Below are 12649 nucleotides of genomic sequence, written 5' to 3' on the forward strand. Positions count from 1 at the left end.
CTGAATGTGTGTACCCTTTTACCTAACTCTCCTTAGTTTTCCCACTCCCTAGCCCTTGACAACTACTTTTCTACTTTCTGTTTTTGAGTTTTTTGGTGTGTTTTTAAATATTCCACATATAAATGATACCATGCAGTATTTGTTTTTCTCTGTCTGGTTTATTTCACTTAGCATAATGCCTTCAAAGTCCATCTATCCATATTGTCACCAAAGCCAGGATTTCCTTCTTTCTCATGGCTAAATAATATCCCGTGTGTCTGTATGTATGTGCATGTGTATATATATATATTATATATATGTATATGTATTACACATATGCACTACAGCTACACACACACACACACACACACACACACACACACTACATCTTCTCTATCCATTTATCCATTGATGGACACTTAGGTTGTTTCCATTTCCTGGCTAATGTGTATAATGCTGCAAAGAATATGGGGGGTGCAGATATATTTTCAATGTCCTGTTTTCATTTCCTTTGGCTATACACCCAAAAGTAAGATTGCTAGATTGGATGGTAGTTCTATTTTACATTTTTTGACGAACTTCCATACTGTTTTCCATATCCCTATCTCCTTTTTGCTTTTACTGTCTCCTCAGAGTCTATAGCAGGAGGGTGCCAGAAGCAGGAGGGAGCCAGTTCACCCTCTTACCTTTTTAATCTTTTTCACTCCCTCCCTGAACTCTCCTCTGCCCATCAGTTCTCCAATCCCACACAATTTTTTTGAAGTAATTCCTAGACATCCTTCAGAACTAAGTCTGGGTATTACTACTATGGCAAAATTTCCCCTGGCTCCCAATATGAGGTAGGTGTTCTTCCCATGTGTACCCACTACAGCAGGAATTATATCCCTTGTTTTATATCTTTGTGATCATAGACCCTAGGAAAATGCTTTGATCAAGCAAGCGCTTCATAAATAACTATTGAATCAACCATATAGAAGAGGTTTACTATATTAACAGAAATTAAATTTTTGTAAGCTTGATTACACTTAAATAAAAAAGAAAGTGAGGCTGGCTGCTATGCTTTGTCTTCACAGGAGAGCTACCGATTTACAGAGCAGTCTTTAATGATTTTGAAAGCTGTTGGAAATGTGATGGTTAGTTTCAAAGATAAGGGTAAACTCTCCGTGGCTCTGAAGGATTTACAAGCAGCTCACTACCCCATACCCCTCCACAATAAAGAACTAACTTCACAGCACTTCAGGGTAAGTGCATTAAAGTTATGATGTTTCTAGAAGGATAATTTCTATTTGAAAAAATATATATATCTTATATTAGGTGATCCCCAAAATTTAACCTTTAAAAAGACTTACATACATTTCCAAGAGAAAGAGAAAGAACTTGCAATTGCAAGTTTTCTAAAGTGGTATCTAAGAAAAAAGGGAGGGAAAGAGGGTCTTCCTTTATTTTCCATAGAGAGAATTAAGCCTTGCTTTTGTAAATTGTATTTGCACTTATAGTATCTTGTATTCTATCTGGTAATGCTACCTGGGACACAGCCACTCCTAATTGAGAACTGCTCACCTAAGCATGAATGATCTGCAAGAAATACCTGCCATGATTTACTCTTCAACCAATCTGATTTCCTCCCTTTTTTTTTAAGATTATTTATTTATTTATTTGAGAGAGAGAATGTGATAGAGAGAGTGTGAGCATGAGGGGGGGGGAGGGTCAGAGGGAGAAGCAGACTCCCCGCTGAGCAGGGAGCCCAATGCAGGACTCGATCCCAGGACTCCAGGATCATGACCTGAGCCGAAGGCAGTCGCCTAACCAACTGAGCCACCCAGGCGCCCCTAATTTCCTCCCTTAAGTGAACTCTGTTATCCATTCTTGAAGGTGATGGCTCTAGATGGCTTAAGATGGTGTTCACAAACTCTAAAAATAAGCAAATATTAAACCATCATATGTCAAGAAAGCTATGGTCTTCCCTGCTACAGCTGGCCCCTAAGGCCATAGCTGGTATTCAACATCTCTATCCTCTACCACCCATTCTAGATTTCCCCTTTTCTCCAGCCAAAGCTCCAGCTGTTCTGGTTGCCTCTTGGGTGACCTAGACCTTCAATCCTGATGAGCACAAGACCTTGATTGCCTTACTCTTTTCAGGCTGTGATTAATCATTCACTGCAGAAGCACCAAGAAGTGTCCCAGCAAATGCAGACATAATTCTTCCTGTCCCCATTATGCAGCAGAAACCCTAGTACTTCATGACAATCAGGGTAAATTCTACCCCCACACCATTATATTTGTTCCTTTTTCCTATTTGTATACCAGAATGAGAAGCTCAAAGTAACCAGGCATATATCATAACTTAGGTTTATTGTAAATCATATCATGTTCCCTGATGGAAGCATTCCTTGCCCTCCATACCCAGGAATTAGGTCCTCCAATTTAGCAAACTGCCTGTTGGGACAGAGAACACTAATTATGGCAAATGGGCCACTGGAAATAATGGTGAGAGAGGCCAATCCTACTTCCAGTCTTTGAATCCCAAGCCTGTATATCTTAGCTTTTGTAGATATAGCAGTGCATGTTGGTCTTTGGTTCTGTTCATATATACCATGCCCTGGAGATACCCTGTCAGTTCTCCAGGATGTCATCTCCAGGGTGGCCCATTAGCTGAGACTTTTATATGCCATTCCAATTTGCCAGGAATTCTATCAATTCTTTCTATGGTATATATTAGGACCATTGAGTCCCAAACATTCTCCAGTGGTTAAATCTCCTCTGTATAATGAGACCCTTGGTCCAAAGGGATGTTAGGTTGGATTTGATGTTTGTAAATCAGATTTTCCATAACCCCGTGGGTAATAATGCTGGCAGAGGCACCAAGGAAAGAGAAAACAAACTCATGTTTGAGGTAGGTGTCAATGCTAGGAGGGACGCATGCGGACAGGAAGAATTGTGTCCGAATTTGCTGGGACACTTCTTGGTGCTTCTGCACCTCCTTGATAGAAGCCCACTGAAATAAACTTGCCACCACGTGCTGACTGGAATCCCCAGAGGATGATACTGTATTAAAGTTTCTGCTACTAACAGATTAGACTGCTAAGCCTGGGTAAGAGAGAGCCCAAACTATTGGAACCATTCGTAGTTCCTGTCCCTGCCACCCAGAGTACTTGTGCATGAGTCTGTTGTTGCTAGGCCAGATCCAATATGTAAATGACCTTTGTGCATGCTTCACTTACACAAAAGGGAGCTATTTTGGTAATGAAATACTTTAAATTTTTAAATATTTTTACACTTTTGTATTACGTAGTTATGTGACATTTCTTCAGAGCCACATCCCATAAATCAATACATTTCAAATTTGTCTATCATAAACAATTCCAGATGGATCAGTTGCAGCATACTCTAAGTATCCCATAGATAAGGACTCCCTCACGAGTAAATAGCATTAGTGTGTTTTCTGGGAGGTCCTTCATTAGCATGCTTACAAAACAATTGGTGCTCAAATCTCCGACAGATCTTTCTCTTGCTTTGGATCCTGCTCAAAGCTGATGGCCTTGTAAGTCACTCAGTAAATGCATTGGAATAATATTCCCCAAAGCAGAATATTCTATCACCAACTCCAGAGAAGACTATCAAGGACTGGCTTCTTTCTTAGTTTCAGTGTCTTATCATTTACTTTAGAGGGGATGTCCCAGCATGCCTAATCCTTTGGACCCCTGAAATCACTGATGTGGTGAATCCATGAATCTGTGTGAGGATCATTCCCCACTCTCTAGCATGCATGTGTCTTAATCAGGAAGTCAGAGTAATGGCCACTTCCTGCCCACAGGTCTGAGTTCACTGCGGTCATCAACATCCACACGTAGTCCAGAGTGATGTCCTGTAGAACATCAGAGTGATGTCCTGTAGAACACCAACATGAACACTTAAATGTAACAGAGAGTAGGAGGATTAACATAATCATGTATTTTTCTTATTTTTATGCTAGACGCTGAAATACTTAGAGCATTTTATTAGCATGTCACAAAAAACACATCTAACTCATTTAAGTCATAACAAGGAGCTGGATGTGCTAATTTCTTATAAAGTTATAGGGAAATCTTGACACCCAAGGATAGGAATGACTCAGTGTGTAACTTCAAAGAGGGGATAGACACCCCCTTGAACGTATCTTCTTCATTCTGTTTTTCTCCTTATAGACATGTTATCTCTACTCCTAAGTTCATATCATGGAAAAACTGACTCCTGACTTACATCACTTTCCCATATGAGTCCAGTTTAGAATATCTTGATCCTGATCTCAAATTATTCAACCAAAGTAACAATGATTTGCTCAGCTTGGGTTAGGTGGTTTCTTACAGGCTTATCCACCGTTGTCAGTTGATGGGGCACTTACAAATATAGATTATGAGATTAGGTGCCTGCAGGGAGGCACCCCTCTGGAGTAGTCAGAAAATGTGGACTTAGCAGAAAGTACAATAGTCATATGTCTTTGAAGAGCACTGTATCTCACCAATTCTAAGACGCACATTTCTTTTCACACTTTAACAGGAGAAGGAAATTAGAGTGTGTCTTATAATTGGTGGTTCCTTATAATCATTACTGGCCAGGTAGCCTTCAAAATTCTCTACACACACAGGGACATGTTCATAAGGGTTCATACTGTTACTGCTTCAAAAGAAATGTATGTTTTTTTTGACAAAGGCCTAATTCTTATGGGAAGAGAATTAAATGACATTAGAGAGCCTCTCAAAGAAACATGAAAGCAGAGGGATTTTCCCTACACCAGACTGACACCCCCCCTCCCCTGGACCCTTCCCCCCAAGGCACAGGGAAAGAGAGAGAAGGAGAGGAGAACCTGGCTAAAAATCACCTCAAATGGTGTTCCAGGCACCTTACATAATCCACCAAGCACATTACTCCCTGTGGACAAATAAATAGCTAAAAGTAAGCCAGCAGCAGGGTGCTGGGGCTTGGTGGTTATTCTCAGTGGCATGAGTAGATAAATGGAATTCCTCAGAATTTCAAGATGAAAACTATGAAAAAACTTGGAAGAAGGAATATGTATTCTGCTTATGGTCTTAAAACCTTCCATGGGTCCTCTTTGGTAGGATCAGGAATGAGCCAGCACCAACACTTACTGAATGGGGGTCGGTGGTTTGAGTAAAACCCCAGGGACAAAAGTAGAACACACTCTAGGCAATGGTGCATCTTCAAAGCTTGACAACATAAAGGACAAAATTATATAGGAAAACACAGATGTTAAGTATTTTCAAAAAATGATTTGCAAGAGTAAGAGTTTGAATATAAATGTTTTCAGAATACTTAACCAACTTATGTAGCTTATTTATTTTTTTCATGTATGTTTCAGTGTGATGTATGACAAAAAAGCTCTATGTAAATAAATCTACAAGAGTTTTTTCAGTAGGAAGTAAATACTCGTAGATGAGAATAAGAAAGTGATAAAAAGTCTAAACAACATATTTTCTTTTTTGGTAATACATGAAACAATAGTGTGTCTTATAGTGGATGGCATTTTAGAACCAATGAAATATAGTATTTAACTTGCTTAAGCACAAAGGCCATATTTTTCATTTTATGCTATATCTCTTCAGTCAGTTATATGCTGATTGAGTGTACATTATAAACATTATAGTGATTAAATTTTATTAAATTAGAAATGGTAAGGTGATAAATAATTTTGCTCTCTTTCTGGGTGAATGAGACTTCAAGATCTTCTCTTATACTGTGCATCTGAGAAATATGTATTTTTATTTTTAGAGTATTTAAAGTTTTATACTTTAATTTGAATACACTTCAAATGCATTCCGTGCTCTCTAAATGTAATATTACCTGGCAATGTTATTTTCTTGGTGTAAAAAAATGGACTAACATATTTTATCTTTTTCAGGTTTTTCATATTTCTTTATGGCGTTTAATGAAAAAAACTCAACTAACAAAACTTCCTCCCAACTTTAAATTTGCATTTCGTGCTATGGTTTTGGATTTGGAGTTACTTGATTTCTCCTTAGAAGATGTTTCTTTAGGTACTGAATAATTTAGATATTTGTTTGACAAAGGACTTTCTAGCCTTATAGAAGAGAAATAATTTGAGAAAAGCACAAAGATTTTGTGGAGTAGGTAGACTAGGTCTATACCAAACAGGTGGAGAATTCAAGCTGTGCTCTGGGAAGCCCACTGTCTCCAACAATCTACCTTGTGTCCCCAACTTCACATATTTCCATGGAAGCCCAGAATTGCCCCGTTTTATTTGTTTCTTCCCTGAAAGACTATGAAAGTTGCTAACATTTATGATATGATTAGAGGAATCCTGGGAAGATCTTCAGATCCAAGGAAACCCTCCTTTCCCGCACTCCCAATGCTCTAGTCACGCAATTTTAACATTTTCTTTCAGTTTTGTGAGAAACTCCTTACTGTTTTCACAGAAGAACTCATAATAGCTCACTCAGTATGTAGTGTTTCCCTTCTCCAGGATGTTTATGTTCTAAAAAAAAGGGCCACCTGCAGAGCACAATATTAAATATAAAGACAAATCTATCATTGTGGCACTTTATATGTCAGGGGACTTTAACAGTTAAAGGCATTGAAAACTGGGGAAAGGATTAAATACCTTAACTCAAATTTCAGTCCAAAATTTGTTTTTCTGTTTCCAGCGGAATGCGTCGACATTAAATACTGCCTACCAGTAAGTGATAAAGAATATTCTCCTGAAGAAGTAGGAGCAGCAATTAAAATTCAAGCCATGTGGAGAGGGACTTATGTCAGATTGCTTATGAGAGCTAGAACACCAGGTACCTTTTCCAGTCATTTATAAAATAAACTTGTGTATGTAAGAATGAATATTTGTGTGCTAATCAAAAAGATTTTGGAGTTATCTTACTTTATTATTGGGCTAATTCTTTGTAATTCTATAAATATTGAAATTCCTTGAGGTCAGAATGCATGTCAGCACACTCACTCTGTAGGTCCCAGAATTTAGCACAGTGCCTGGCACAGAGTAAGCACACAACAAATACATGCTGGAAGAAAGAATGAAGGACTCAGTGAATGATCAGCTATGTCTTCCCAGTCTGTTGTGAGTCTTACAGCACAGAGAACTAGTCTTTTCCTCTATGCATCTCCCATGTCTAGCAGAATGCTACAGCAGTCAGCTTCAGCTAAGCTGTGGATATTTTTACATTTCTAGATCATTTTTCAAAGAAATAAATGAATGAATGAGTAAATGAATGAATGGGTTGAGTGAAAGAAGCTTTCATGTGTCCGTGTGGCATACATTTAGAGAGCACAGAATGCATTTGAAGTGTATTCTAGCTATTAAATCAAATTATCAGTGTATTCTATTAAATCAAATTATTTATGTATGTATAATAAACTTTTTGTGAAAAAGGCTATTTTATTTTAGCTTTTTATGAGCTTAAAATAAAACACTGCAGAGGCAAAAATTATGTTTAATCATTTTCATTCTGCAGTTTTTGTTTCTAAGAAAAGGCTTATCTTCAATAGAATTTTTTTTAAGATTTTATTTATTTATTTGAGAGGGGGGAGAGAGAGAGAGAGAGAGAGCTTGCGAGTGCACAAGTGAGGGGAAGGACAAAGGGAAGGGAGAAGCAGACTCCCTGCTGAGCAAGGAGCCCAACTCTGGGCTTGATCTGATTCGGGACCCTGAGATCATGACCTGAGCCAAAGGCAGATGCTTAATTGACTGAGCCACCCAGGCGTCCTCCAATAGAATTCTTTGAATGTACTGAAACATTTTGTTGTGAAGTGTCTCTATTTGAAGTATTTAATGAGAATAATCAAAATGTTCATCTCAGCAGGGAAAACTACAGATACACAAATGTAAAGTAAATAAACTGCATTGTATAGTTGTGTGAGAGAAAAATATTACTGTTGCTTGATTTTGATATTATTCTATTAGAAAAAGTAAAGATAGATTTATCAAATTAAATATATAGTAAAATATACTTTTTGTTGTCCACATATGCTATAAAAATTATATTCAAACAGTGATTTTCTTTCTTTTTAGACACAAAAACTTGAAGAACCTAATAATGTTTTAATAATATTTGCATTTCTTTCACTCAGTGAATATTTATTGAATAACTTGTGTGCACAGCACTGTTCTAAATTCTGATTTTATTGAAGTCAGTTAAACCGACAGAGTTTCTGCTTTGATGAACCTTGTGTTCTAGTGGTGGTAGACATACAATAGACAAGTAGATATATTAAGATATCAATTTCAGATTCTAGTAAGTACTACGAAGAAATTAAAATAGGATAATTAGGGAAAAGGCAGTTTCTGACTTGTTAAATTTGAGCCACTTACTATGGATTTGCATTTTTCTTACCAAATCATCTACTCCTAAACCAATGTGGATTATGGGACTGAGTTTTAGTGGGATCCCAGTAGACATTGTTTTTTAGAAAAATTGGATGAATTATTTTTTCTGTCATAAGAGCTTTCATAAAGAACTTTTAGTGTGAGGGCGCCTGGGTGGCTCAGTTGGCTGGGCGACTGCCTTCAGCTCGGGTCACGGTCCTGGAGTCCTGGGATCGAGTCCCGCATCGGGCTCCCTGCTCAGCGGGGAGTCTGCTTCTCCCTCTGACCCTATTCCCTCTTGTGCTCTCTATCTCTCATTCTCTCCCTCTCAAATGAAAAAATAAAATCTTTAAAAAAAAAAGAACTTTTAGTGTGATAAAAGATCTCCTGATGTAAACTCTTTGATGAGAATCTTCAATTAGATGAAAGAACACTTTATGATGTCGCTGAAGATGAAGGAAAACAGCACAAATCAATGAGCAGAGCTGTCGACTAGAAGTTTATAGCTTTATATTTTAACATAATTTTGCTGCTAATAAAGCCTATGGCTTTGGATACCACCTTGTGAATTTCAGCTTCTTTATCTGTAAAAGGAGGGCTTTGAACAAGATGATCTTTCAGGCATCTTGCAGTTTTTATATTGCTATTTTTAATTATTATTTTTAGACACAAAAGAAAATACCAGTGTTGCAGATATTCTTCAAAAAGTTTGGAGTATATTGGAACTGAATATAGAACAGTATGCAGTTTCTCTCTTAAGGTAAGGCAGTATAATGAAACTTCTTGTTGCAGTATCTTGGTATCCTTCAAGTTCCTGTTCAAGTGCTACCATGTTCATTGAGTTTTCCTAATCATTGCAGTGAGAAACACCGCTTCTTCTGAACTTCCACAATATTTTATCTGAAGCATTTCTATGGTACTTACTACTTTGGGTTTGTCTTAATTATACTTAACCAAGATTCTAAGCAGAAAACCTCTGAGAAGCAGAGCAAAGTTTCTTGAAGTCTTATGGTGCTGAGGTGACCATGGTCAGAGTTTAGGACCTACTAGGGGAGGGGACTCCAACAAACAATTAAAATTGTCAGTTGAAATCCCTGGACAGTAACACTCTAGAAACAGGGGTAAACCAGAAGTAGACTGAGCCTCAGCAAAACTACTGTAGCCACAAATCATATGTAAGCAACAGGATAATCTGAACAAAACTGAGAAATTATAAATTATACACACACACACACACACACACACACATGCGCGCGCGCGCACGCGCACAGATGTATTTAAAAGAGGCAAACCCTCTGGTGATGTTGGAGTTAGCAGACAAAAATCTCAAAACTTAACTGTAATGGAAATGCCAAAGAAAATAAAGAATAAGGAGAAAATAGATCAAAAGTTTAGACTAATAAAGCTGAGTCAAATGGAAATTACATAAATGATTTTTTTTTAGATAATGTTTTTTATTTAACACCACACTATTAAGGTCATTAATTTATCCTAACTGTTTAGTTAGATAAATTTTGCTAATTAATTACATATACTCATAAAACTACTGCAAAAACATGATACAGAATATTTCCATTACCCACAAAGTTTTGTTTGTGCTCTTTCATATAACTCATTCCTTCCCAACAAGAAACCTATACCCTGAGTTTCATCACCATAGATTAGATTTGATTGTTCTTCAATTTCATATAACTGAAATCACACAGCATGTGCTCTTTTGTGTCTGGCTTATTTCACTCAGAAATATTTCTGAGATTTTTAACAACTGAAATTAAAAACATACTTGTAGATTTAACAGCAGATTAATCAGAACAGATGAAGAGATTGGTGAACTTGGAGATAGGTTAATAGAAAAGTATCCAAACTGAAGCATAGGAGAGAGCGAATGGGAAGTAAGAAAGCAACATAAGGGACATGTGGAATATGCTCAGAAAGTCCAATATTGTCATTATAGCCGCAGACTGTAAAAAGTTAATAACTGAGAACTTTCCAAAACTGGTAAAACACATCAACTCATGTTTTCAGGAGACTGCATGCAAACTCCATGCAGAAAGGCTACAAAGAAAAGTATTTCTAGACTCATTGCAGTGAAACTACTGAAAAACAAAGGCCAAAAGAAAAGCCTTCAAATCAGCCAGAAAAATAATGCATATTATCTTCAAAGGGCAATCAACAAATAGTTACATACAAGAGTAAATTCATGACCTTAAGCAATGAGGAATGTAGAAGTTAGGTATAAGGTTTTAAAGAGTTCTAAGGTTATAGTATTATTGCAGAAATGGCAAAAGTAATAATTTAGATGAAACACAGGGGAGGGATGCATGGTGTCCTTTCTAGCAATATACTAATGAACAGCTAGTGAATTTAGGAAGAGATAAGATTAGTCTCACAAATCTTCTAGAGAACAGAAAAAGAGGAAACACTAACCAATTCATAATCTTGATTTAAAAAAATTCAACAAGGACAGTAAGAAAATGAAATTGCAAACCAGTCACCTTCTTCAAATTGCAAACCAATCACCCTTTTGAATAGATACAAAAAATGTGTAATAAAATATTAGTAAATCAAAATTGGACTTAAATAAAAAGGATAATGCCTTGTAATCAAGTAGGCCTCTCATTCCCAGGTATACAATGGTAGTTTAATGTTAGAAGATTTGTCATTTTAATTCAGTACATTAACAGGGAAAAGGAACAAATCATTTGGTCCTCCAGATAGAATCGGAAAAAACATTTGATAGAATTTAACACAAATTCAAAGTTATTTATTTATTTATTTATTTATTGTTTTTAGAAAACTTGGACTTTTAGAGAAGAAAACTTTTAGAGAAGTCTTTCATTAATATGTTATTGGTATCTGGTATTTTCAAAACTTACTACAAACATGATTAGTGGTGAAATTTTGAAAGCATTTTCTTGGGTTTAGAAATGAGACAAAAATGTCTGCCTGATGACTTCCATTCACAATAATCCTGGAATAATTCTGAGAAGGACAAAATGGCAATAAAGCAAAGTAAAAGTCATTAGGGTTTGAAGGGAAAAAATAAAACCACCACTGTTTACAGATGATATGATTGTATATGTAGAAAATATATTTTTAATTAATTTATTTGATAGAGAGAAAGAGAGGGAACATAAGCAGGGGGAGTGGAAGAGGGAGAAGCAGGCTTCCCACTGAGCAGGGAGCCCGACGTGGGGATTGATCCCAGGACCCTGGGATCATGACTCAAGCTGAAGGCAGACTGTTATCGACTGAGTCACCCAGGTGCCCCTGTAGAAAATATTTTAAAATCTGCAGAAAAATTATTAGAGTTAGAGAATTAAGAAAAGTTGCTGGAGACAAGGTCAATATAAAATAACAATTGGATTCCTACTTATAAAAATAATGAAAAAAATTCACTATGAAACAAATATAAAAATTTTAAACATAGAAAAAATCCAAATCTATACAGTATTTGCCTAACCCTGAGGATAAGTGTCTCGTTCACCTCACCCTAGTCCTGGCCCATGGACACTGCCATTACCTGACCGTCCAGCTTGACTGACTTGCACACATCTTTCAGCATCAGACCTAAGGCTACCCCCCAATATACTAATTATCAGGTGTGTGACCTGGGGTAAGTCTCTTATCCTCTCTAAAGTTGAAATTAAAAATTTATTAATATTTAATATTTTTATTAATATTTAATATAGGGAAATCATTTTAATATAGGGAAAACAATATCTATCTCATAGTATTATCCTTTTGTAAGGCTGTAAAGATAAATTAAGGTAACACAGGAAAAGTACTTAACACCAAACTACAGATTGAGGCATTACAGGGCATTAGCTATTGTAAATATTACTTTATTATTACTACTAAATGGGAAACTGAGGTCCTGGAATCCAGCCTTACATTCTCAGATCTTAAGGGGCAGAACTTTCCCAAGTGAACTTTGGGCAAGGCTCAGTTTACTGATGTAACTTTCTTACTGTACTAAGATGCAAAGTTAAAAGAAAATCTTTCAAGTCTGTCAGGAATATTTCTCTGGGTCACTCAAGATATTCTATATACATCAGGGTTTTGATGGCACTATATGCATTAGAATTTCCTGAGGCTATGAAAAAGTGTGGAATGTATGATGTGAACAATGACTGGATTACTAAATCTCTGCCCTATCTTAGAATGGCAGCTGGTCCCATTACAGTCAGTTCCCTAGGTAGCCTGTGTAGCTGATGTATTGGCTCAGCCAACACCCACATGTGGATTTGGCTGGCCCCCCCATTGACAGACCACCACATTAGAGTTCCCAGTTAGGGTGGTCAGTTTATTTATCATTTGAACTGGGATACTTTTACAAAAGGG

At 36.8% G+C, this 12649-nt stretch overlaps 1 protein-coding gene across 9 annotated transcripts in view; it reads left to right on the forward strand.

Moving 5' to 3' along the window:
• ADGB (androglobin) overlaps positions 1–12649 on the forward strand; it is a 166054-nt gene that overhangs the window by 102061 nt on the left and 51344 nt on the right. For 8 of the 9 annotated variants that reach the window (XM_073894052.1, XM_073894055.1, XM_025866291.2 and 5 more), the window contains 4 exons: positions 1053–1220; positions 5876–6011; positions 6639–6776; positions 8972–9065. In XM_073894052.1, the coding sequence (XP_073750153.1) occupies positions 1053–1220; positions 5876–6011; positions 6639–6776; positions 8972–9065 (536 nt within the window). The remainder of the gene's footprint in view (positions 1–1052; positions 1221–5875; positions 6012–6638; positions 6777–8971; positions 9066–12649) is intronic. The other variant, XM_073894054.1, reaches the window with a different exon arrangement.

The sequence above is a fragment of the Callorhinus ursinus genome, unplaced genomic scaffold (assembly GCF_003265705.2).
Source record: "Callorhinus ursinus isolate GAN/ISIS: 27379988/994484 unplaced genomic scaffold, GSC_fseal_2.0 scaffold6, whole genome shotgun sequence".
NCBI lineage: Eukaryota > Metazoa > Chordata > Mammalia > Carnivora > Otariidae > Callorhinus > Callorhinus ursinus.